This window comes from Trematomus bernacchii, unplaced genomic scaffold (genome assembly GCF_902827165.1).
Source record: "Trematomus bernacchii unplaced genomic scaffold, fTreBer1.1, whole genome shotgun sequence".
Classification (NCBI taxonomy): Eukaryota; Metazoa; Chordata; class Actinopteri; order Perciformes; family Nototheniidae; genus Trematomus; species Trematomus bernacchii.
Window position 1 is genome coordinate 28,589,293 of NW_022987739.1, and position 27,423 is coordinate 28,616,715.

The window sequence follows — 27,423 nt, forward strand, 5'->3', positions numbered from 1 at the left end:
AACAATACAACACATATTTCTTGACAACAAAAAAATAACAAGGCAAGAAAGACAATATTTAGTTCTTCTTACTTGCTTCTCAGGGCTTCAATAGATAAACAAATGTCAACAAATCCCTAAACTGATGACTAGTGCCACAAAGTGTGTGTGGGATCAGAGGTTAAAGTTGTACATACACAGCTTTGGAGTCCTCCGGGCCAGAGGTCGACTCTTCGCCGCCCTCCTGGTCCACCTCTTCATCATCATCTTCATCAGTGGTGTCTGAATCATCGCTGGAGGATGAATAATCTGTCACTTTATTGGGGGGGCGAACGTCATCCACTGCACGAAGCTCTTTGGCCAGAGCCGTCAGGTCCTAAAGGTCAGGAGGTGAGAGGTGAAAATGACTTCAACATTTTATCTCATCGATTGATGTCGATTCTGGGCATTTTATACACGCGCCGTTTGCTTAAATGTCACATTCGGTTAATCTTCCTTTGAAAGAAAGTTGCAGCCAGGAAACAGAAAGCTGCAGGAAAGGGAAGAGGGGTTATCACCAGCCAATGAGAAGCCAGCGTGAGAGCAGCAGAGCCGAGAGATGAGGCGAGGAAAGAGATGACTGTCGGACCTTCAAGCCACTGAAGGTAAGGTTAGTGAATTCATTTGAATAAAGCCACAGTTATTAGAAGCTTGAAACAAAGTAAATTGAGGTTAGAGAAGGCATGAGTTATAAGATGGCTGCCGCCCAGGCAGGAAGACCAGTGGAGAGAAAGCAAAGCCATAAATGCAGGAAACCCAAAGACTTCATTTCACCAAGTCACTCTATTGGATGAGGAGCCGATCACATGACACAGTCCAAACCAGCCAGTTTCATATCATTCACACAAGGAGATCAAGTCCAGTCCAGCTTTCGAACAAACCCAAACCACGTTATAATGACTACACACACACACACACACTACGTCTAACTCTACCCCTGCTATCGAGCTACAGCACTAGCTTTGAGTCTCACCGCCGGTCTGTTCTTCTTCTCCTCTGGTTTTTTCCCAGCATTCTCTGGCCGCAGGAGGGGAGAACCCTCTGATTTGGAGGAGGCTGAAGGAGGTGGAGGTGAAAAGATCAGTATATGACATGAAATGGCAAATTCCAAATGTGTATGCATGTTATCCATTGAACCTTGGCAATTCACTTTTTTTTTATTTTTTTATTGTAAGATGGTTGAGTTCATTTGAAGCTAATGTACCTGCAGTATAAATCAAATCAAACATTTTTGATACTAAATACCTTGATTTCTTATTTTCTAAGATCACATTGTTCTGTTGTCTTACATAATACACTTACAGTAAGTATCAAATAAGTATTGATATTTATTTTTTATCGTATTTATTTACATTGCATTTCATATTGGGGTAATCCAAAACTAACAAAGTAATCAGTTACTTTTATACTTTGTAACTTACGGACGACATTTTTTACAGGTAACTAAGTAGTAACCCCCTCCCAACCCTGTTTAACATTTTTATATTTTCACCAAGCTTGTGTTGCTCCTGTACAGCTAACTAGCTTTAGAAGTAGCCGTAAGATAATGGTGGTGTTTCATTTATTTTGTCCACCTCCTTATAATACACTTAAGTATCAAATAAGTATTGATATGTATTTTCTCTTTGCATTTGATATATGGGTAATCCAATCAGGTTGCTTTTATAATTTGAAACTCAGATTAGGTTCCTGATGAAATGTCTTTACAGGTAACTAGTATTCATAACAAAATACATTTTTAAAGTAACCCTCCCAACACTGTTGCTGTATGGTAATGGTGGTGTTTCGGTTATTTTGTCCACCTCCTGTAAGTGCTGATTGGTCAACATGTGTGTGTGTATGGACTCACAGCGGGCCCTGAACCTTTCTCCAGAGCCGCAGTGAGACCCGGGCTTAGAGCTGGAGTTACTGGAGCTGCTGGAGGAGCTGGAGCCTCCGCTGTTATTACCGGCCGTTCTGGGAACCAGTTTCTCCACGCGCTCCCACAGCAGCCGAGGCTCCGGCGCACTGCGGGGCCAACAGGCAACAGAGTTAGCGATGGAGACGCTGTAGAGACTTTTCCTACTATGTGATTTTTAAAACATTGGGTCGCTTTGTGCATGTGACACAGGTGTCACATGCACTTTAAATGTTCTGGAAAGTTCCTTATACAGCTTTGGCCTTGTTTTTATCAAGTGACACACACTGAACAGTCTGGTGGGTCATGGTCCAGGACATGTGATTTTGTGTTTCCATAACAACGTGTCCAAGATGTCCATGTGCCAGACTAACACATGTGACAGAACAAGCTACATTTGAAAAGCTTTTTTTTTGTTGCTAAAGATAAAATTCAAGCCATTTAAGAATTAAAATGTTTACATAACATGTCCTTTATTACATTTAACCTGTTGTGGAAACATTTCTTGATCAAATTGATATGAAACAAATGAGACAAACATCGCTGTGACACTGATGTCACATCGGGACTTTAACCCTAAACTTTCACAGTAAACCCAAAGTGACATATATGCACAATTAGAAATATTATTATGATCTGCTCAGTTAATTTAGCTGATTCAATTATATTGAGTTAATATGTTCTTATTCTTCAATTCAAAGAATGTTCAAACTAATTTAAACCAAAAAATCATCCTCATTAATTAAGTTATAAATAAGAGTTATTTTACCATTAAAGCCCAATGTGACATATATGTCACATTTCAGATATTTGACACTAGGGGTGGGTTCTTGTCAGAAATGTGTTCTAGGTGGTCCATTTAGTCTAAATTATGTTCCCCTTAATTTTCCCAAAAGTAGAAATGGGTCCGGGCTCTTATGGGTTAAAAAGTGAAGCAGAAATAATGCCTAATAATGGCCATTTAGATTATATTTAAAGTCACAAATGTGGCACAAATGTGCTAAATCGCTGCGAGTTGTAAAGTAAGAACAGACAATATTTTGTTCTTGAGAAAAACAAAGTACAGCACCCCAGGGAGTAAGATGCCACACAGAGACTCTCATGAGACGACTTAAGGCTTGCAAATAGAAAACTTTGCATGTGTGTTTGAGCACATTCACACACAGTTACAGGAATATCACAAGGTTAGACAGCTAGCTGTGTTACATAAACCCTCCCACACAACTCCATAAACAAAGAATATAGCAGCGCACAGTGGGGAGACTGGGTTCACTGATTTAACACACACACAATCCTCTTAACGTGTGTGTGTGTTAAATCCATCTCTGAACAAGGCAAGGGTTTGTTTTCGCAGTCTTTTTTGAAAGTTATTTTTGTATCTCTTTTATATTACATAGTTAAAAACAGCAGACTGGTTTCACACTGCTTCACACACTTAAACACTTTTCCTCTGAAGGCTGCAGACAAATTGACAAATTGACATTGACTGATCCAGCTCTATTTACAGCTGCTCCACTGATTTATTTTCGTCTGGAAATTAACTAAGTACATTTACAAAAGTGTTGTACTAAAATACTTTTTGATATATTTTTACTTTACTTATATCTTTCCATTTGATGCTACCTTTGACTTTTAACCTGCATCATTTTAGAAGTGAATATCGTACATTTTACTATATTTATTTTAACCCTCACAGTTACTTTGTACATATAAAAACATGTGATATGCTGATATGGTATCATGCAGTCCTGTACTGCTAAACTGTATTTCTAGTATCTCAACTACAACGCAATGAAAACAAAATGCTGTTACGTGTATAAAAACAGGATAAAATAAAAGCATCTTATACTTAAAACTGTGGAAAGATCCATTCAAAATACATTTAGCTGATAATACTTCTGTTCTTTATAGTATTCTGAAATGGGCCATTATGCAGGAGTACTTTCTGTACTTTAAGTACATTTTACTGCTAATACTTTTCTAGTTTAACTTAAGCAGAATTTTGAAATCACGACCTTTAATTGTAGTGGAGTATTTTAAGACCATAGTATTTGTACTTTCACTTAAGTTAAGGATCTGAGTACTTCTTCCAACACTGAAAGGCAGCGGAGTCCCACAGGGCAGTATCCTGGGTCCACTAAATAAATAAAGTGTTTTCATCCGCGAATGAATACGCATGTTAACAACTGTTTCGTATTTATATTGAAGAATCCCATACCAATACATGCTCATATTTGTATATCCTACATTTTTGATATTGCAAAAAAGACTTTTGTCAAACCTTGAAGAATTTACTTAACTGGTTCTTTATAAGTGTTGTACTAAGAATCATAAATGTTTTTAAAAAATCCAACAGATATCTATTATATCCATGCACACATCAGGCATGTTACCCTATTAAACTCCATTCCTACTTCCAAAGAGACACAGAATTAAAAGCACATCAGAGGCATCAGGTCTGTTACCTTGCAGCGGGACGGGGCACAGCATGGCTGCCGTGATGAGGCGAGTCTCGCCTTGACAACACCGGGGACCTTGAAGTAGTCCTTACAGGAACCTTGTTTGATAAAGACAGTGACCAGCTCACACGTAAACACACTTGTAATGGGCTTGTAAGTGCACCGAAAAAATTAAATACACACAAAAAATACGTGACTCTGCACATAAAACCTTCTGTAAAGACGTTGAAGTCGTAGCATCACAACAAGCCTCGTTGATACCATCGTGCTAAATGACTCCAGAGTAGTTGCTAACTCTTACGCTGCATTCATATTCACATTCAAACTCAAATTTGTTCAAGTCTTTTGCCTTAAGAGGGCCATTTTTGCAAAACAGGAATACCTGCTTGCAAAATCAAGAGACTACAGTACTTTATTTAACTTGTGCACCGTAAAACACAGGTTCTGTTCAAGTGTGCTCTACCAACTAAAGCCTTCATCTCCACCGACCACGACCCACAGCACCAATGTAAAACCAGGCCATCACACCCATAGCCTTAACTCCACAGCTTCCAAAGGTGCATGTACATTTAGTAAAGCCCAAGCAGAACATTTGGTAGCATCCAAAGCTCGATACAAGCACAGCAGAGCAGAAAGTCATTTCCAGTCACAGCAGCCATCATCATTTAGTATAGCATTAGCAGCCATTATTATGCTTTTTTTAGAAGAGGCAAAATGAAAAAGATGTGGACTGATGGTAATGACGAAATCCATCCTTCCTTAGTGACATGCTTCTCCTTTATTGCAAGACTAAAATGATTCTTGTGCAATTAACATTAACAATGTATTTTATGTCTTGACAGGGTTGTAGTTCAGCTTGGAAGTGTATAACACATGGTGTCTTTTACTAACTTTGGCTCTGTAAAATGAACATATATAAATAACTTCCCTACTCTTTAGGAGTCTGGCCACCCAAATGTGTGGGTTTACCACATTCACAGCCTTCCTGTCCATCCTATACTTAGCACGCTATACATTTAGGTGGAAAAACTGTGTTCTAAAAGCAGCTCTCTCTCCTCCTTTGGTAATTTTCTCTTCTTCTGTAGTTGTTTTAGGCCTTTTTGTGGCCGTGCAGACAAAATAAGTCTTGAGAGGGAAGATTAAGCAACATGAGACAGATTTTCTCAACTTCTTATCGTGTTACCGGCCACCCGGGGATGGATTCAACCCCCTGTTGTGTTTTATAATTAAAGCAAGCTACCTTTCTTTTTGTCATTAAAGATTCACATCCACAGAGGGACTTCCTTTCCCCTGGATATTCTGTATATCAGGGGAAAGAGATTCAGAACAATGTGTGATTTTCTCAGAAACGCTAAGGTAGCCCTTCTCTTTTCAGTATTTAGTCAATGTGGATTTAATTTAAAAAATTGATTACGCTCCTACAAGCTTTATTCTGCAAAATCCAATAAATGAATTAGTGGTAGGATAAAGAATAAAGTACTGAATTGAACAGTTCGGGATAATGACAGATTGATGTCTTGCAGAGGTGGGAAGTAGTGGAGTACAAATACTTTGTTTCTGGTATCAGTACTTTACTCCACTACTTATTTTTCTGACGACTTTTTACTTCTACTTCTTACATTTTGAACACAAATACCTGTACTTTCTACTTCTTACATTTTGAACACAAATACCTGTACTTTCTACTTCTTACATTTTCCAAACAGGCTGGTTCCTTTAGTTTGAATGTGTGTTTGGTGGCGTGATCATTATTATTTAGAGTCATTGCGTGCCTATTGATTTGAACACGATCCGTGTATCCATCATTTCCTGGTCTTCTCTAAAGAAGAGGGACCAATGAAAACGTTGTCATGTTGCCGTTGTTCAGCATGGAAACATTCATTAGCTAACAATGACATTATTGTTCTATTAATATAAAGGGAGGTCAGGTACTCTTTAAAACAGCTGCTAGTTATGGGTACTTTTTACTGAAGTACATTTCAAAGCCCATACTTCTTTACTTTTACTTGAGTAAAGAAGTTTAGTCAGTACTTCTACTTTTACCAGAGTATTTTTAAACACAAGTATCTGTACTTCTACTTGAGTAAAGGATGTGTGTACTTTTGCCATCTCATCTACTACTTCCAGACTACACCATCTTTTCGTCCCTGTCCTTACCCGGGGCGGCACCTCCTCTGAAGGGGCCGTTTCATTGGGCCTATGCTGGGGTTGGGGTTGGGGTTGTGGGTCAGTGCGTGCAGGCGTTGAAGATGATGATGGTGATGAAGATGGAGGGTGATGGTGGGGTTCCTGCTTGTTGTTGTTGTTGCGTAGGTGAAGGTTTTCAAAGCTAGAGGGGAGCGGCTCGCTGAAGGAGTGCGGCCGCGACACGAGAGGCGGGGCGGACGCGATGGAGTTTGACGAGTTCACGCTGCCGCTGCTCTTTAAAGCAGCCAGATGGGAACGGACCTTACGGACAACAAAAACACAGCGGGGGAGGAAGGGTCAGTCTGCATGCAGTGCATAAAAGAGAGGGGCTTCTGGGTATCTTTAGGGGTTTGTGTCAGATTTGAGCCATACAAGAGCCTACAACTGATCCCTGAGGAACGCCTACTGTAAGTGAAAGCTTCGGGAAGTCCACAGAATAGTGTTTGAGTTAAATTTTTAAAGCAAACACAGTTTTTTTTGTCTTATAAATCAGATATCAACCTACTGAATTCAAAATAAGATATGTAAAATAAAGAAGAATTAAAGGAAATTCAGGTAGTTTGTCTACCTATGCTATATTGTTTTTGTATCTTTTAAAGTGTATTGTAATGTTTTAATCCCGCGAGTAATCCCCTTTTTTAAATGTAACAGTAATCTGATGACACTTTTTTTAAGTAACTGTTAGTGAATACAGTGACTTTTTTTGTTGTATCTTGTAACATGTAATCTGTTACTCCTCAAGCATGGCAATAAATTGGTTTAAATGGTTCCTGACTCATTAGAGTTGTGATGGATTTTTTTATTTATTCCAACCTTATGTCTGAGTCTCTTTTACATTAAAGTCACGACAGCAGCCTCACTGACCTGTAACATTTCAATCCTCCATCACCTTCAACACTGAACAAGTCTGAATTGAATGCCGTCAGATTAATTTAAAAGCTGCAGCAGCACATCGAAAGAGATTAAATGTTCATCTTCTTCTTCAGAGCTGTGTAATAAATCTATCACTTAACTATAATCTCTAAATGTTCAAGCATGCCAACAGCAGGGCTTATTAATTACAAATACCCAGCAACACACTTAAAGTACGGCATGAGAGGTATAAGACCCGACGTTATGTCTTGTTGCTTACTGACAGTTGAAAGGTATACATTCACTCTTATTCATAATTTAGTTTTTAATTTACTTGTAAGAGAATCATGTATGTTTGTACTGTATGGTACTACATACGTTGGTTTCTTCTTTTTAAGGTCACATTGTTCTATTTTCTTATAATACACTTCAGTAAAAAACATCTCATAGATATTTCTTTATTTTCTTGTCTGTATTTGCATTGCATTTGATGTTGAGGTAATCCAAAAGTAACAGAAAGTAATCAGGTTACATTACTTATTTTTTCACATGTTACTAGTAGGGTTGCAAAGGGGCGGAACATTTCCGGTAAATTTCCATGGGAAGTTAAGCTGGGGAATTTTGGAAATATTCCATATTGGAAACTTTCCATGGGAATTATGAGAATTTATGGGAATTAATGGGAATGTATGGGAACTAACTGGGAATTGAGGGTAATGTAATCGAATTGTATCATTTTATTTTGAAATGAGCCGTTGCGACTTCCGACTGATTTCGATAGAGCGGGTAACATATGAGCACAGCCCTCTGTGGATGTCAGCATGAGCAAGAGAAAGGTATCTGAGGAAAATCGTGTTTTCCAAGAAAAGTGGGAGAAAGAATATATTTTCACTGAATTCAGGGGTAAACCACAATGTTTAGTATGTTTGCAGGCTGTCGCTAGTACTAATTTGTGTGTGTGTGTTCCAAGTGAATCTGCGGCCCCCTGGTGGCCAGTACATAAATTATGTAGCCCCCACCACCATCCAAGTTGCCCATCCCTGCTGTAGGGGGTGTGGTCTCAATAGCCATGCAGTAAGCAGTGTGCTATGTGCATGTGATTGAGGAATGGCATGGATATTCAAGTGTACTTGAATGGCATCAGTTTGTTTTAGTCAAGATTATGCTAAAATATACTTTCCACAACTATATTTAATTTCCCGATGAAGAGCCAACCTTCAATTTGTTTATTCCCGTTTATTCCCATGGAAAGTTTCCATCTTTGAAAATTCCTGGAATTTTGCAACCCTAGTTAGTAGTAATTGTAACTGGACTCATTTTTTAAAGTAACCACTTCCAACCATCCTTGATGCACAGCTTTGTTGAAAACTCAATTATAATCCAGGTCAGTTACATCTGCTATTTATTAGACTTTTGCTATGCAGGTAGTTTAGGTAAAGTTTTTGATCAAAATGCTGTTTCAAATTATGGATTTCTTTAGTAAGTAGCCTTGTTATATGCAGGATAACTGTGTCAGGGTCTTGCATCACCATCACTGCAACCCATTACATAAACACATGGAATAAAACATTGATTTTACTTTGAACTTTGACTCAAACTACAGAGGAGGCATTTCAACTACTGTCCTGTTTGTTTGCATGGAAAACTTGACCTGTTGGCTTCAGAGGATCTTCAGAGTTATAATTTACGGCTCCAAATCATGACACAACCCCTAAATATACCACATTTACAAAGAAGGAAGAGAGAAGGAATAATCTCAAAATCCAAGTACACACAAATGTCATGTCATACTTTTGATTTCTGAGAGAACAGGGGGAAAACAAAAGTTAAAAAGCAACAAAAATAGGAGGCAGTGAATGAAGAGATGTAGATCCTGAGACAAATATAGGTGAGACTCTTATTGTTGACTCATTCCCAATTAATAATCATCCTTAATTACCTTTAAGGGAATTACCTGGTTCAGCTAGTGTATTACAATTGTAGTTTTAATGGTACATTTCGAACAAAAAGGAGACTTCAGGTGTCATCCACTTACATTCATTACTGTAGGATCCTTTCAATATCCATTAAAAGGAGAGGATGATAAAGGTGACTCTGCAAAAGCATTTCAATGGATGACATAAGTAATTCCCAAATAATACTAAATTAAATAATACATGTAACTTCAAGGCATTTTAAAGCTTGACGAATTCATACAATACTTAATCTGCCTTGATTTAAACGTAGTATCTCATCCATTGTTATTTACATTAAAGTGGACCTATCATGCTATATTTGAATAATATAGTGTAGGACCATACCTATATAAGGCATATTTATACTTTTTCTTTTTCAAAATACCAAACAGATCATGCATTTTAGCCATTTCGCTCAATTTGCACTTTTTTACCCCTGTTTTTGCAAGGGCTGATTCAGTGAGAACAGCACCATCTACTGGCCTGGCATATGTACTACAGCGTCTCCAGCACTTTCGAACGGCAATGGCCGTGGCTGTCTCCTCCTGATTGGTGGAGTTGGCCCAATAGCCGTAGCGCCACCGTCCTGACGTCAGGACAGTGTTCAAATCTGGATCAGTTTTGATCAGATTCGTTGCAGCCCCTTTTTTAGAGATTTGGGTATGGAGGAAAATAGAGAGGGTTGTGTTTTCTGACACTTGGTGAGTTCCCTGGAATATTCATGTATAAAAGACGTACAAAAGTGCATTTTGCATGATAGGTCCCCTTTAACACTTATTTTTAAATAATGTTTCAGATGAGTCATCATGAGTTTCACCAATTGTAGTCCACAGGAAGTTTAAAGCTTCACCACCGTTGCTAAGCATGAGGATGAATTGTGTAAATAAAGCAGGATTAAAGGCCAGCATGCAAACATATATGTAAGCAAAACCAAATGCAGGTCAGACCACATGCACACCGTCATAGCACGGCAAAGAAAGCTTGAGATTTGAACTCTGGAGGACACTTTGGCCCAATTCCAAACTGATCCTGACAACCTTTCCGTCTCAACTTCCACGAAACAAAAAGTTCCAACAGTTCCTGCTTGAGAGAGTGGAGTTTGTCCCAAAGCTTGCCGCTGTATTTACACCCTCCACTGATTCAGCTGTGAGTGTGACTACAGAAAGAGTTCACTCAGTCGCTTAGTGGGAGTGTGTTTGGGTCGGTTTGGAATTGGTCCTTTAACCATGATCGCGTAGCAGTAGAATCGAGTAGTTTCTGTTGTTTAAATGTAACTGGACATCTTCCACGTTTGATTGCATACGAGATTACGACAAGACTACAGCTTCTTCCCACTTGGAAACTAAAGTAGTTCAGTCTGCAGTTTCCAATTTTCGTTAATCAGCACTAACCAGAAGACGTCAGATGAACCCATCCAAGTTTGATTCAGGGAAGTACATGCGTGTAACAAAGTTAAAACACAATGCCACAACTGACTCGCGGCTAATGAGAGAAAACTGATTCCACTTTTAACATAATGGCAAATGCTTAATTAAACACCAGTGAATTACAGCATCGCCCTCCTTTTACCATGTTGCAGCATCATTTGAATAATTTAATCTGTGTGACATATTCAAAACACATTGACTTCAATGAACTGTGATTATTCATGCTTAGTGGGTTGAGTCTTTCTCTGGGAAGAAGACTTATGTCTGAGTCACCCTGCTGTAAATCTGGGTGCCCATAAATGATGGATGATTTGAATCACCAGCACACAATGAGGAGTTACAGTATGTGCCGATCCCAACATACAAGCAAACACATTGTATAGGCGGTCTTTGGGAAAAAGAGAAATAATTACACATTCAGAGTAAGTGCTTTTGTTTGCTTTGACGAGTGGGAGGACAACCTGTCAATCAAAGAGTTAATCACGGCAGAGGAATTTATAAACAGGGTTGTTATCATTTCAATGTTCATTCCTCGTGAGCGGAAAGGGATATTTCTACGGTGTCCAACAGGTGCACATGGCAGCAATAGCCCAAACATTTCCATGAGGAGAAACACTCTACAGCTTCAGAAACTATGCAAATACAAAAACAAAATGTGCCGAAACACATGCAGATGAAGGAACATGTTTTGCACGAAGATGTAAATACCAAACTCCGGCCAACTTTATAATGCCCAAACGTCAACAAGTGTGAATAATTTGTGTCCTGTGGCTTCTGTTGGGTTTTGAGCTTCTTGCAGCGTTTTAATTATGCAGCACTTTTAGTAAACGCTGCGCATATTTCGTGAAGTTGGTGAAGATGCTTCTTCATTTGCCATCGTTATGGAAACGACAGTGCGTTTCTCGTAAAGGAAATATTTTGGGCCGGTGTGTAGCGTGTTTGCACTTGTCGGACACCATAGTTTTCTTTTTAGATTAACAAATGAATCCAATCAAAAATATGTAATAGCTTGAAGATTAGTATTAACTTGGAGATTAAACGGAGATACACAATAAGATGGGTGGATTCAAATTGAATCGATAACAACCCTGAAGTTTAAAGGGTCTTCAACAAAAGCAGATCCATTATCCAGAGGAAACAACCTGAAAGAGTTGAGAGGAAATCCCAGAATAAAATCACCTGAAATAGAGAACTTTAATCAGGGTTATTGCTTGGGGGGAAAAAAGTCAAATACACAGGTCAGCAAATCCAGAGTTAATAGACATGGAAGGAGCAGCAACATGAAGAGAACGCTACAAGCAAGATTGGAAACACAAGGCTTTCAGGGAATGCTGCCAAGTCAATGACAGCATCGTAAATCCATTTGCTTTTCCCAAGGCCAGCATTAATCGGGAAATGTGCATCCATACTCAGCATCCTCTAAACAATATCAAATGCAAGCTTTTCACACAGAAAAAATGCTTTCTGCAGACCTTAAGTTTCAAAAGGGCTTTACTGTCAATGACTATATCATCAGACAACATTAAAGTACCACATACATCAAACCGTATTGTTTTATGGCTAGCTTAATCATTATATAGTTGTGTAATTACTGCTTTAACTCTAACAGTCCAAATTAAACTTTACTGTCAGAGCCCAGCACATTAACACAAGCTTCAAACGGCAGCTAGAAATGATGTAAAAGATTTCTGCATCGTTTCTCACCAATCCTCCAACAGAAAACAATTAAGAGAAAAGAGAAATGAGCTGGTGTAAACCAAACAAAGACTGACCAGTCCGGCGTCAACATTTCCTGTTCATTCATGACACACCCTACCAGGAAGGCTTTTATTTTGAAGTCTCAACAGGAAGTCTTTAACCCAACAACAACAGGGGTCACTACAGGTCAAATCATATGGAAAGGACATGTACTGTATGTAGGCATCAAACGAACATGTCATATGACTACATGAGCTTTTAAGGCATTTCTCCCACGAGACTCACACTCTCTTCTCTCTGTTGTGTTGAGGACATTACTAAACAAACAGGTCCAGAGTAGAATACCAACAGAAGCGCTGATCATTAAGCTATGATAACTAAATTGTGAGGGAGAAAAAGTGGTAAACAACCACCTCGACCACACATTATCTTTCTTAGGATCCCCATTAGCACAAGCATTAGCATCGGCTCTCTCACTGTGGTCATTACCATACAGACCAAACCATCATTTCAACCAACATCTTATGTCACATTTGATTCAGCTTCAGAGTAACATGAACCTCCTTTCTTTTGCATATCGTGCTTGAGCAAAGTGAGAAAAAAACATCCATAAAATCTCTGATGCAGTGTAACATTTCTGCCAAAAATGTTAATAAAGCATTGGTGGATCTCTGCCTGACAGATAGGGATGGGTATCGTTTGAAATGTATCGATTCCGATTCCGGTTCTGCTTATCGATTTCGGTTCTTATCGATTCCCGTTTCGATTCCAAAATTGTAAAAGAAAGAGGTCAAACGTTTAGATAACAAAAATATCTTTATTCTTTTAAGCTTTAACTGACATTTTTACAAATAAAAAATATACATGCAATACAAATGTATTGCACAATAGCTGTGCTTTATTTGAACTGAGCTATGCCTGTGGCAAGCTATTAACAGGCATTACACTGTGCCTTGTCTTTTTCTTTTTTAGTGTTTAGTCTCACTTTAGAGCGTTTACCGCCATCCATCTTCGGTGTTATGAAGTGACTGAGCTCGTGAACTGTCTACGGGACCGTCTGTGGACCTCTGTCGCCTGTCAGCGCAACTTACATGATGCCGTTTAAAAAAATTAAGGGCGGTGCCGGCCGTCAACGGCCCGCTGACGACCGGCCGTTCTGTGATTCTCCAGAACACACAGATGGCCAGTCCGCCCTTACCCTGGCTGTATTCCACCGGGTCACCGCGGCGCAGACGGACCCAGTGGAATACAGGGTCTACCGCGTTTAGGAACCGTTAAGCAGAACCGAAATTGTGTATTTTGTATGGGTACCCGGTACCCGGCATTTTCTTATCGGTTCTCATCTGGAACCGAGTTTCGGTTCCCAACCCTACTGACAGATAACCAACTTTCATCCATGTCTGTTACACTCGTGCTGCTTTATTTTGAGCTACTTGTAATCTGTTGAGATCTTTCCCTGAAGCTCTGGACCAAAATTACAAAACAGTAACCAAGCTGCAACAGAACCAATGCTTTAAAACACGTCTAATGGTATCTAGCAGTAGTGACACACACCTTCACATTTGGCACACAACGTTATCAATGCAAATATCAACATTAAACAGGTCGAATAACACCAGAGCTGTGCAGCATAGGAAAATGCAAGGCCCCGTACGACTTCACACAAACTCCAAATGCTGCCTGTGTCCAAGAGCTCTGAGAGTAAAGAAGAGGGAAGAACTCCAGAGGAAGGAGGGAGGGTGTTTTGAGGACGTTGTGGTTACCTGTGGTTCGACGGGCCGGTGCATGGCGGGCGCCTCGGAGGCCGAGCTCCCGTTGGGGTGGGAGGAATCGGAGCGGGGGGGCACCGGAGGCTGCGGGGGTTTGATCAGCGGGGGTTTGATCTGAGCCGCCTGGGGAGAGCCCTGGATGTTCTTCCTGTACCGATCATCAGACTACAGAGGACAGACAGACGCATTAGCAGTGGTTTAGAGCAGAGCTTGAGCTGGTCGCCGTTTTATAAGAACCCCCTCACTCATCTGTGATAATTCGCCTACATGTTTTCTTGTATTAAACCCTTTGTTATCGTGTTTAACCCAACTGCTCCTAAATGAAAATCACGTGTATAACTCACATTCAATACAAATGCATTTAAACTTGAAATGTGCACTTGTCAGGTAAAACAACTGAACAGTCACTTTTATCCGTCAAATTTGTAAAAGAAACATTGTTATTTCCTGTATGTAAGACAAAAGTTGTGAGTGAGGACGTTAAGAAGAGTGGACAGAAGCCGTTAAACGTTATGGTTAGCGCCGCCGCGAAGACGGTTTCTATCAGCTGATACAGGAGGAACAACAAAGAAAGCACTTCCTCCAGGGCAGCGGTGTTATTGTTGCCACAGTATTCCCACAACCCTGCTAGTAGGACAACGGCACCACAACCAGCAAAGTGGGTCATGCATTTTTCATGTGGAGAGACACACATTCACAAAGGTTAGGACACACACCGAGGTCCAGGACGAGCGTTTTTTAGTCTGAAATGTCAAAGTAATCGTTGGCAAGACCTCATTTGTTCCTCAAAACAAGGTCATCCACATCTACTGTAAATCTGAAAATGACTGCTCTTACACTTCTTCCTACTGTAGCTTTCACTGAGCTGCTCTAACCAAATCTTTTGGGCTCTAATTGGATTTGAACTTTTAGGCATTTCAACTGAGAATAATCAATTTGTGAAAACCGATTTCAGGCGGCTGCAGATGCAATCACATTTGCAATTAGTGAATCTGATTGATTCAATTATAATGTAATCAGCAAATTCATTATATATGAATTGTTAACATCAAATCGGAGATACAGGGTCCTGCGTTTTAATAAGATCAGACTGAAGCATTCTTTTGTGCACCAGTCAATCCTCAAATTAAATCCAAGGTCAAATGTACATCAGAGGGTCTTGAGCATGTGTCTCTTCAGTGATCGTGATGTTATGTTAAATGTTTGTTTTCCTTGTATCTTGTCTTAAATATTTGTCCTTGTTGATATCCGAATGGAGCTGCTGTGATGCAAGAAAAGTGCCAGACTTCATCTTGGTATTATTGTATCGTGATAAAACTCAGACAGAGTGAGGACTTGAGCAGTTAGACAATAAGACTGGTGGTAAACAAGCCAACAAACAGCTAAGTTAGAACAAATTCTAGCCAATTAGCCCGTCTACCAAGCGTCCACACACCCCACACCAGCAGCTAGCCATCCCAACACCCCACACGGTGCGAGTGAGTTCACACAAGCAGAGGAAGCGCTCTACAGCAGCGAGGGTTCACCTCTCTGATTGGCTCAGAGTCGGGGGCGGGGTCAGCGACAGGAAGCTTGGGTTGTGCAGTTCTCTCCAGACTGGGATTTTGAACCGTCTTTTCAGATTCAGCGCTCTGTGGTTGTTGAGTTGTCTCCGGCTCAGAGCTCTGCGGGGGCTTCACCCCCTCGTGCTCCCCGCTCTGGGGGGGTTTGGAGCTCTGCTGCTGGGAGGATTTGTTACTATCCAGGCCGGGGTTTTGCTGGAGGGACAGCAGGAAGGCCTGCTCCTGCTGCAGCTGCCTCTGGAGCTGCTGGGCCTGGCGCTGCTCCTCCAGCTCCCGCCATTTATTCTCCTGAGTAACAGGAAGGGGCAGGTTGAACCAGAACCTCTGACAGAAAAAACCTCCTGGGATCCCGACACATTCCTCCTACCTGCAAGAGTCTCTAAATCCACCTGGCCTTCATGAGGGAAGTAAACATGTTCACCTTTCTATTGTATAATAGCAAGAGCGCTACAACGGCCCATAAAACTTGTAGCGAGAAACGGCGCTGCACAAATATAAAAACATAAATGTGTTAAAACACGTGCAAATGTGTTTTCTTGATTCCACAGGACACTCTGAAGGAGGGAAGAGGAGTTAGTACACGGCTTAGATGAATACGCGATTATAATTGGTCAATTTAAACATTCCAAAGACCGTTGCTAAGGAGAACACACTGTTGCTAAGGAGGACACTCTGATCCGACTTCACGAAACAGTGAAGAAAATACAAAACACTGCAAGAAGCTCAAAACCCAATGGAATCAAAGGGGGACACTAAAAAAGTGACGCACACAGCTGGGACCGGAGAGCTTGTTGGCGTTCGGGGATTATAAAGTTGGCCAACTGTCAAGTGTTTGCATAGGTTAGCTACGTTAGCTAGCTAGCTTAAAGAATGTCTGCAATGATATCGGAAGGAACCATGTGATCACATTGTTAAAATAAGCCAATTAATTATACACTTTAGGAAAGTTTCCAGTGACAGTTGTCCAACTTTATAATCCCCAAACGTCAACAATCCCAGCTGTGTGCATCACTTTTTAGTGTCCCCCTTGATTCCATTGTGTTTTGAGCTTCTTGCGGCATTTCATTTATGCATTTCTTTTAGTAAACGCTACACATGTGATGTCGAGTCGGTGAAGACGTTTCTTCATATGCATGTCTTTTGGCACATTTGTGTTTTTTTTATTTGCATTGTTTTTGAAACTCCAGCACAAAAGTGTTGGGCCGTTTTAATGCATTTGCACATGTTGGCCACCTTACCCTCCCCTTTCATATAAAAAAGTAATCGTTTCCGGGAGAGTCTTGCTTTTTTTTTTTAAATGTCAAACATTAGGCTCAGCTAGGCTCTAACCCCCTAAAACTAAAGCAACATAAGCTTGTGGGGCGAATGTCCAACTGCACATCTGGTAGAGCAGTTAGCTTTTAACCACTGAATTATTATGAGACGAATTATTATTATAATTGATGGATTGCCAGAAGCTTCATCTAAAGTATGAAGCGCTTGTTAAACGAGATATTAAACATTTGTTCTCGTTAATGTGGCCTCAGAAATGTTTGACTATTAAAAGTGTGAAAGCCAACCAACCATGATGTGAAGGAAACTTGTTTTATTTTTAAAGCTAGAGTTTATGAATGGTGACTGTGTATGAACCGGGGAGTCAGCCAATAATAAAGTGACGGTGTGAAACCTGGAAGTGAAGACATGAGGGCTCATATCCTTTCATTATTCCAGTATCCTCTGTATTCCCTGAAGAGGGGCTGAAAACATGAAGTCATACAAACCACCAGAATAAGACCTGAAACATCTGGAATCAAATCAGGGGAAACCCTCTCTTCCAGCTGGACGACTAGCTTCCTGGTGACGACACTATCACTACGGGCCTGTAAACATCCCCACTAACAGAAAGAAACCCTGAAATTCTTATTACGCTCTGACCTCATTTGTTAAAGGCTCCCTGTGGATCGACATAAGTTAGTCCCAAAAACATAATTCAGTCAGATAGAAAGGAAAAGTTTGTGCAGCAGAGGAATTATAAGTAGCTGCATTAAGACTTTTAACAACCTGTGAGTTGTGGAGAATAATCACTTGGGACTGAAAAGCGGATGGAAATAACATTAAGGGAATATTTAAGATTTACAGAGGCAAGTGGGAAAGAGAGAAGAAACTATTTAAGTAGAGAATAAGTGTTAAAGGAGTATGAGTCGCCAATACTTAAAAAACCAAGAAGGTTATATTATATTGAGGGATCGCGTGAGGCGACTCACCAGCAGCATGGCCTGTTCGTGCAGCAGCTGCTGCTGCAGGGTCTCAAGGTGCCTCTGCTCCTCCTCCAGCTGACGACGGATATACTCCTGTCAATCAAACACAGAGCGTGTTTATTAGCTTATATCGCTTTTCCAACCCAGGTTAGATTTAAAGGGGCCCTAGTCGGGTCATTTATAGGTGTTTTGTATTTAGTGTCTCTACTGGGACATGTCTCCATACTTTAATGGAGCTCTTTTTCTTCTCATTCTGCCTGTGCTGCAACCTCTTTTCACCCTCTGTCTGAAACCAGAGCCCAGTCTGCTCTGATTGGTTAGCTGGCCAGCACTGTTGTGATTTTTCAACGGATTAGAGATGTCCCGCCCTCTATCACGTTCAATGTTTTGGAGCACGAGTGAAATAGTGGTAAATAGTGATGCCACTATGCGTACTTAAAAAAAAAAGAAATCCACTTTTTGAACTAATTAAAGCAACATCTTGTGAGTCCTCCCTGACCTGCTCTCTGTCGGCCCTCCTCTTCTCCTCCTCCACCCTCCTGCGCTCCTCCTCCTCCTTGCGGCGCCGCTCCATGTCCTCCACCCGTCTCTTCTCGTCCTGCTCGCGGCGGCGCTGCTCGCGCTCCTGCTGCCGCCTCATCTCACGCTCACGACGTTGTTGCTGTGGAGACGAGGACGAGAGTTAACGGAGAAACCGGTTCATGGCTGACGGTAACCTACCTTTGTGTGTAGTCACCAGGCTGTACCCTTTACAGTTTCATAAAGAAGTTACATTTCTAAACAATGGGGATTACTAGCACGATTACATTGTAGGTAGAAACCTAAAACGATCATCATCGGTTCATTTGTGTCCCCGTGCTTCTGAGCGTTTCCACAAACACTTGTCCCCTTCTTTAATGAAAAAAAGTACTCAAAGCAAATCAAGATGTGATTACAGTGTTAAACAAGATAAGCAGGCTTGGGGACTAACGGGTTACATGTAATGGGTTTAGATAATAAGGATACAAAAAAAGGTAACTGTATTCCCTTACAGTTACATATAAATAATGAGATTACTGTTACATTTCTAAATAAAATGGGGATCACAGTGTTCCTAAAAACCTAAAAATATCATATAGTGTGTGTTGTAAAAGGATCAGATGTTGTCTCTTCTCTGTTGGCTGCCTGAATCTGCTTTATGGTTTTCATTTGTTCTGTTTTTAATTCAGCAGGTGAACCTATACGTTCATAACATAGTGTGTGTGAGCTTTAACTGTGTGTGTTAAACTAAAACGGAGCATTTTCTGTCAGCTCAGATTTGATTTTTGAACAAACAACGTATATTTTAAGGTCTTTTCTTGTATGAGTAAATAAATGCAGACGTGGATGAGCTGAAGTGACAGAAAAAGGTTAACATGTAATATTCAAAGCCCTACATTAAGACTTTTTTGAGGATGTTAGATACATCCTCATATGGTGCAAACCATGATGTGTATCCTGTGCATTTTCAAAACTATTTACATGCAGTTTTGTTGGAAATAAATAAACACAGCAGTATATTTCAAGGTATATACTTGTACGAGTGAGCTGATAAGCTGAAGTGACAGAAAAAGGTTAAAAGGTCCCATTTAAAGCTCTGCCTTCAAACTATTTTAAGTCTGACAGGCAGTGATCTGATACTCGGCTCTCTAAGAAGACACGAGGAAGAAATTAAACTGATTTCTGTCAGTCAGAGTGTTACGTAAAGCTTCAGGACATTAGATTTGGGTTACAGTATCATCGTGTTTGCACTAATGCAGTCTTCAGGAATCCATAGGAGCTAAAGACAGCACATGCACGGGGATATCTCTGTAACATGGCTCGAGTTCAACTCTGTGATTCAAACACGTGCAATGTCATGAATCAAAAACACAGCCTGGAGCTCCTGTGGGAAAACACGAGCTTGGTGAAGTCATTTATATATATGAACACATCATGCCCACACAAAAAAGCGAAATAGCTTCATAAATTGACAGTCTTAATAAAAGTGGTTTGTTCTTCCACTGGCTTAAGTCCTTATTTATTTTTGTAATAATTTATTTGTTTGTCAGTCCTATTATTTAGGTCCCTGCTCTTCCTTTCAGAGTCCACTTTCATCCGTTTCTCCCTGTTAGCTCTATTAATTAAGCTTTTTATTTGTTTTAATCAACCAGGACCAGAAGTGTCCAGAATGCGTTGGAAATTCCCTTTACCTTGGCTTAAGTAGAAAAGACATCTATGACATCTTCTATACTATTTTATACTTCCTGTATCAACACACCAACATTAGTACTTAAACTGGGATAAAAACCCAAGTTAGCCACAAAGAAAACTACAAAATAAAGTCATTTTTAGCTCCTAAATGCTGATGTCCTTCCTCCTCAAAAGCTTCATAAATAACTCGCGTTCTCTGAAACAGGATTATGTTTAGTCCTATTCTCAGTTACAGTGTAGCTCCTGGGAGCCCTGCTGTGATGTTTCATTAATAATATATAAGTGTATATATATATATATATGTATACTTAAGGTAATGTTCAGGAAAAGCCACAGTTTTTCACAAGCTGGCTTTGTTTTAGCAGTTTCAGTCGTCACCGCTGAAGGTTTTTGACATTTTTTGACAATATTTTATAGCTAATAGGAGACAACATACTTTTTTTTATGAATTTAAACCATTCTTTAAATTATTTTCTATACTCTAAATGTATTTTTCGATGAATAAAAAAAAAACTTTAAATGCCAGCTTGCTGGAAAAAAAATGCAGCTTTTGTTTTTTTATGTAAATACATTTTAAAAATAAAAGTTTCCAACTAATATTCATCTAACTCAGGGGTGAAAAACTCAATTTCATCTCGGGCCACATTAGCATCATGGTTGCACTCAAAGGGCCAGTTTTAAATATTTAATATACATAAAATAATGTATTATATGACATTATTACCTCTGCATTGGATGATTATCGGATAGGGTAATAACTTCATAATTAACTACGTCTGAAAGCAGAAGTCTGGGGCAAATAATTGCAAGTCTCTTCAGTGAGAATGTCACAAAATGATTTAAAAAGAAAAGCCAAAATCTGGAAAAAATAAGTGACATTTTGGGGAAAAATAACATTTTGAAAAAAAAGTCAGATTCTGAGAAAAAAAAGTCACATTTGAGATGCATTGTGGGACATGTAGTTTATGGGCAACGTGCTTCTGTAAATCTGCATGTAACCGTATAATAAACATATTATATTCTTTGCAAGCTCTTGTGGGGCCACAGAACATGAAGTCACGGGCCGGATTTGGCCCCCGGGCCTTGAGTTTGACACCCCTGAACTGCTTTAAAAACAATAACAATTAATATGATTATTTTCCACTTTCACTGAGTTATATTCAACATAATTATATCTAATATATAAAATCAACCAAATATTACAATGTTTTAAAAACTTTAACTCTTTAAATGCCAGTATTTTAATATAATGCAGCTGTTTCTTTTGTTTATGAATAGATATTTGTACAATGTTAATCTCCCTAGTGAGACTCACCGCTGAACGAGTTAAACTATTTATATACGTTCATTTATTTGGAAAAAGCAAAGAAACGTAAACCCATCCAAGATAACCTCCTTGTTTTTAAACCATTCTGTATCTCTTTTACGCATGGGATTTATGAATCTGTTATTCATTACATTACATTACATTTAGCTGACGCCTTATTCCAAAGCGACTTACAATGACCAATTACAGGGACATTCTCCCTGGAGTAACTAAGGGCTAAGTGCCTTACTCAAGGGCACACTAGTGGTGGTGATCCTGGCGGGATTTGAACTCACAACCTTCCAATCTTCAGCCCACCTCACTATCCATTAGACCACCACTATCCCATTATGTTTATCTATTGTGTTCCGTTCTAGATGGTTCGTGCTCACCAAACAATGCCATGTCTTGTTATGCTGCTGCAACACAAACATTTCCCAACTTGCCATCAATAAAGTACATCTTATTAATCTTCTCTCACCTCCTCCAGCCGCTTCCTCTGCTCCTTCTGCTGCTCGATGCGTTTCTGCCTCTCGGCCAGTAGTTGGCGCTTGTACTCCTCCTGCTCTCGGAGCTGCTGCTCCTGCAGGTGCTGCTGGCGGCGCAGCGCCTCCGACCGCTCCTTGTTCTCCTGCTGCAGCCGGATGAAGTCCCTGCGGAGGGTCGACTCCCCGGGAACGTTCACTATGGAGCTGCAGGGGGGAGGAGACGTGAGGCGTGAATGAGCTTTTCATTTCAATACGCAAATTATTATTATTTTTATTTGTATTTGTTTATTCCACACATGGCAGTTATTTTAAAACAAAAGATGTACACTTTACAAAACATGTACACTTATACTGGTTGTTTATTTATTTTTTTATAGCGCATGGTGGAAATGAGCAGGGGGAAGAACATCTTATTCTACCTGCCCCTTCTTACAAAAAATAACAACAGCAAAAAATGAAATAAAAGCAATATTCTTTCAGTCACAGTTGCTTACAAATACTGAAACATAAAACCAGAACACAATCACAAGTCAACTTCAGACGTCCCGACATCAGGGTGCTGAGGATTTAGTGCAATGCATAAAAAAAAGCACCATTAAATAACGAAACGTTTCATATGACTTGATAATATTTTCTCACCTCGGCTCTCCTTCTTGCTCGTTTGCCTCTTCCTCCTCTTCTTCACTGCCACTGTATTCATACTCCGTCTCATCTGAGGGAAGCAAGGAAAAACAACATAACAGATGAGTACAAGTCATTAAAACGTTAGACTGTAAACACACAATGTTCATATTGATTACCGTTTTATTACAAACCAACATTTTGAGACTTTTTTTCTCTTAGAGTCGTATTGATATTCTGTACAAACTGTAAGGTCCACTGGGACAAATGTAACACTTGTGATATTGGGCTATATAAATAAACATTGATTGATTATTATTATTATTATTATGCGCCGCTTTCCCCCTTCTACTCCAGTTGGACTCGCACTTTTCCTTGTTGTTGTTTTTTTTGTTTCTTTCCGTTAACTGTCAAGTGGGAACTAAGTCTTTTTTTTGTACGTTTTTGGGTTTCTCTTATTTTCCTACGATACTGTTATGATTGGCTGTGAATAAGAAAATATGAAGGACAGACCATATATTTCTATTTATTTAGTTTTTGAGAAAGGGGCAGGTAATATAATGGTAAAGCGTTAAATGTAATCAATCATTACCGTTTTATTATAAACCAACAGTTTGAGACTTTTTTCTCCTAGTATCAATGGTAAAAATAATAGTTGAAGCTTAAATGTAACGTTAGAGGAAAGTGTAATGGCAAAGCGTTGGATGTACTCACCCTTCTCGCCCCTCTTCTTCTTGGTGCGATCGATGTGGTCCTTCAGCTGGATGCGCACCTGCCTCTCGTTGGGCTGGTCCCGGATGTACGGGTGTTTGAGCAGCTGGTCGGTGGGGGGGCGCTGGGTGTAGTTCTTCACCAGGCAGCCCTCGATGAAGCTGAAGAACTTCTTCGACCTGTTGAGGTTGAATGTGATGTTTTGAGTTAAAATGTGAAATACAATATCCTTTTTTATAACACAGCTTAGGTGAAAACTTGATTCTGATTGGTCAATTTGGACATTCCACGGCTCTGCAATTGTTTTATAACAGACCGTTGCTAAGGAGAGTAGTCCGTTGTTAAGGAGAGCAGACTGCCGTTAAGGAGAGAAGACTGTTGCTAAGGAGAGCAGACTGTTGCTAAGGAGAGCAGACTGTTGCTAAGGAGAGCAGACAGTTGCTAAGGAGAGCAGACTGTTGCTAAGGAGAGCAGACTGTTGCTAAGGAGAGTAGACAGTTGCTAAGGAGAGTAGACTGGACGTCAGAGAAATCCACATAAGAAGACAGACAGGAAGTAAATACTAACAGAACACAGTATGGGCTCTGGCAGTGTTTAACACTAGAACCGCCAACGGGTACATTTTACCCGCAGCTGTTTTTTGATTGTATGTAACTTTTTTTCAATAAAATATTCAAGTCTCCCAGTCTGTGACTTTTACTGAAAGTGTGTTATGTAGCACCCTCTGTTGTAAAAAATTGTCAATATGAAGTCAGATTGAAAAAATTGCCCCAAAAATGGCCATTTATACCCATTAGCGCCAGCGGGTAATATTTACCTCATAGAAAATGCAGCGAAAACATAGACATGACATGTTGCTATAGCAACGCCTTTTGTCTACTGTGGTTCCTTACAGATAGAGATCGATTGAGAGAGACATAGATAGATAGATAGTTATAGATAGATAGATCATATGAAAAGCTGAGAGTCCACAGATTCTATTGGTATAAGTTTCATCCCTGTGCGATCCAAACTCACTGTTCTTGTATGATAAATAAAAGAACATTGTACCTTGAAAATCAATGCATTCTAATAGCGGGTACATTTTACCCGTTGGCGGTTTTAGGTATACAGCGGCCCCTGGCGGTGTTAAAGACTGGTTACCGGAAAATAAAATATGAAGAGACGTGGACAGCTACAGAAATCCTCGATCTGTGCTGCCGTCATTTTAATTTACGTTGCTGTATTTCTTAGGCTGAAGCAATACGATCATTTTCAAATCAACATTATGAACCAAGCGGTTGGTTTATTTAGTATGTAGCAGTGGATTAAGTGCCTTGATTCACATTTTCCCTTACATGACGAAAGTGGAAAGATTAAAAACTGAAGCCCACCATTTTTTAGACTTGAGCCGAGGAGGAGGATTTCTAGGAATGAGGAAGAGAGCTCTCATTGGATGCATGTCACAAAGAGCTAGAAGAAACAAAAGAGAGAAGAGCAAAACAAATACATAAAAGTTAAAAATAGTTTTTAAATGATTTATAGTTTTTAAAACCTGAATGTGATGTGAACTTACGTGGAGCTCCTTCAGCCATCTCTATGGCGGTGATTCCAACGGACCACAGGTCACTCTGAAGGGGGGGAGAGGAGTTTATTACACGGCTTGAATGAATACTTGATTCTGATTGGTTAATTTGAACATTCCAGAGGTCAGATATTTTTCGCTAACAGACCGTTGCTAAGGAGAACAGCCTGTTGCTAAGGAGAACACTCTGATCAAGGGACTACAGTATGTGCAATAATATCAATCCACAAAAAGAAGTCCGGTCAATTTGATGTCAGAACGTCGTCTAAAGTGTAAAAAAAACACACAAGTGTCTGAAGGAAAATATGTTTTGTTGTATTTGTTGTTATTAAACTGTTCAGAACTTTTAATTAGGCACATAAACAGAAACGAGAGGCATTAATATTAAACTGTAAAAATAAATACACCGTTTTTTAAATATGGAAGATCTGGGAGTTTAACTTCACTTCACGATGGGGACTATTTTCTCACTTTCCTGGGATTCATTCTTGTTATTTGTACTTCTATTTCATGTTGTAATGTTAAAGAGCAGATCTCGTGTTTGTTGAACTCAGATTCCTCACCCTGTAGTCGTAGGTAGCGTCTGGGTTTTCGTCGCAGGCGATGACCTCCGGGGCCATCCAGTAGGGCGTCCCGATGAAGGTGTTCCTCCGCCCCACCGTGCGGTCCAGCTGAGCGCTCACACCGAAGTCCACTGGGAAAAAGAAAGTGACATCAATTATGAAACGATTCGTTAAGAAAGTTGTTTCTATACAGTATCTGAGAACCAAAACAAATCGTACCTGAGGAGTGTCATACGCAAATACTTGTTGGACTCAAGTAAAAGTAGAGACATGAAGGTGCTTAAATGTTTTATAACAAGTAAAAGTCCTTAAATGATGTCGTGAAAACGTTACTTGAGTAAAAGAACAGAAGTTTTATCAGTTTTAAATGTACTTAAAGTAACAGTTTGCACAATGGCTCTTTTCACAATACTACTGTAAAAGTTGAGATATATTTAAATACTTGTAGAAATACTGTGTGGATTGGTAGTATAGTAGTGCATCATATCATGAAGGCATAGCGTTTTTTTCATATAAGATTAAGATAAGATTTACTTTATTGATCCCAATTTGGGACGTTTTTGTAAATATGCATATGTAAACCATGTTAAATAAATGTAGTGGAGTAAAAAGTGCAATATTATAATATAATAATAAGAATATTAAGCACAAATGAAAATGGATGTATAAAGTATGTCCAAAGTAACACTACTTAAGTACATTACTTGAGTAAATGTACCACCAGGAACAAACTGATTATACTGAAAAACTTAAAATGTAATTAAAACACTGCAGTAAGAGGGGTCATTCAAATTCCAGCCCCTAGCCAAATAAAAGATTCAGTCTCTCCTGATCGTAGCCATGTAAATGAAAATGTATCTCGTTCTCTTGTCACTTTAAACACAGGTGGGTGCAGGCAGAATTAAAAAGAGCAGAATATTGGTGACAGAAAACAGTCCCACAAATGGATGATAGCCGATGTTTCTGTAGGGTTCATCGAGTTCAATGAATGCCCTTTTCTGTATGTATGTATGTAAACAGTGTTTTATCCGAACCCCTCAAAGCACTTTACATTCTATAAGGCATCTTTCCCCCATTCACAACTTAAATAAGCTGACATTCACAAACATTCAGACACATGTTCATTATAATAACATCACAAGTCAGTGCTTTCAAGCAGTTAATGACACTAACTAGTAGTAAAGTGTGCCATAAGTTCACAAGTACTTGCTGTGTTAGACTTTTAAACAACAACTACAACTGTGCAATCATGTGAAAGCGTTTATAAAGTCTACAGGCTTAACAGTTCTACCTTAAATAAACCCAGCTCTTACCCAGTTTGACTTCAGCGTTTTCAGTCAGGAGCACGTTTTGTCCCTTGATGTCACGGTGGATGACGTGGTGAGCGTGCAAGTGAGCCAATCCCTGCGCGGAGGAGAGAAGGAAACAAACATTTTACACTTTTAGTTAAACTTACTGCAACAACACTGAACAACCTCCTGTCCTGTCTATCAGGCAATTTGTCAGCAGAACAGAGACACTTTCAGACTTTTCATGACATGTTTATAGCGCTTTAAACAAAGCTAATAGACACTTTACAAGTAATATTTCAGCAAGGAGGTTGAAAGCACGAGTGAAAAGGTGAGTTTTAAGCGCTTTTTTGAATGTGGATAGCGTTCAAACACACACACATTCTGTCATAGTTCATTGTGTTTTTAGTTTGCCGGCTAAAGTATATCTGATTATTAATATGAAATAGTGATGAAGGCTTTGTGACTGACCCTGAGGATCTCTCTGGAGATGTATGCGATCCAGTCCTCCTTCAGCGTGTTTCCTTTAGTGTTTTTCACCAGATCTGTGATGGAGCCGGCGCCACAGAACTCCATCACCAGCTGCAGGAGAGAAGAGAAGACAGTGAG

The 27,423-nt window shown here is 39.7% G+C and overlaps 1 protein-coding gene across 10 annotated transcripts in view; it reads right to left on the reverse strand.

Annotated features, from left to right (window-relative positions):
* The window catches only part of LOC117495402 (mitogen-activated protein kinase kinase kinase kinase 4-like), a 113,729-nt gene that overhangs the window by 22,643 nt on the left and 63,663 nt on the right, over positions 1 to 27,423 (reverse strand). For 2 of the 10 annotated variants that reach the window (XM_034146629.1, XM_034146625.1), the window contains exons 5-21: positions 27,286 to 27,396; positions 26,839 to 26,929; positions 25,526 to 25,656; positions 24,954 to 25,008; positions 24,772 to 24,850; positions 23,402 to 23,577; positions 22,706 to 22,778; positions 22,060 to 22,270; positions 18,561 to 18,722; positions 18,068 to 18,154; positions 15,789 to 16,112; positions 14,257 to 14,427; positions 6,532 to 6,822; positions 4,381 to 4,472; positions 1,868 to 2,025; positions 992 to 1,074; positions 177 to 355 (exon numbers count right to left, since the gene is read on the reverse strand). In XM_034146629.1, coding sequence (XP_034002520.1) covers positions 177 to 355; positions 992 to 1,074; positions 1,868 to 2,025; positions 4,381 to 4,472; positions 6,532 to 6,822; positions 14,257 to 14,427; positions 15,789 to 16,112; positions 18,068 to 18,154; positions 18,561 to 18,722; positions 22,060 to 22,270; positions 22,706 to 22,778; positions 23,402 to 23,577; positions 24,772 to 24,850; positions 24,954 to 25,008; positions 25,526 to 25,656; positions 26,839 to 26,929; positions 27,286 to 27,396 — 2,474 coding nt within the window. The remainder of the gene's footprint in view (positions 1 to 176; positions 356 to 991; positions 1,075 to 1,867; positions 2,026 to 4,380; positions 4,473 to 6,531; positions 6,823 to 14,256; positions 14,428 to 15,788; positions 16,113 to 18,067; positions 18,155 to 18,560; positions 18,723 to 22,059; positions 22,271 to 22,705; positions 22,779 to 23,401; positions 23,578 to 24,771; positions 24,851 to 24,953; positions 25,009 to 25,525; positions 25,657 to 26,838; positions 26,930 to 27,285; positions 27,397 to 27,423) is intronic. The other 8 variants (XM_034146635.1, XM_034146626.1, XM_034146627.1 and 5 more) reach the window with 7 other exon arrangements.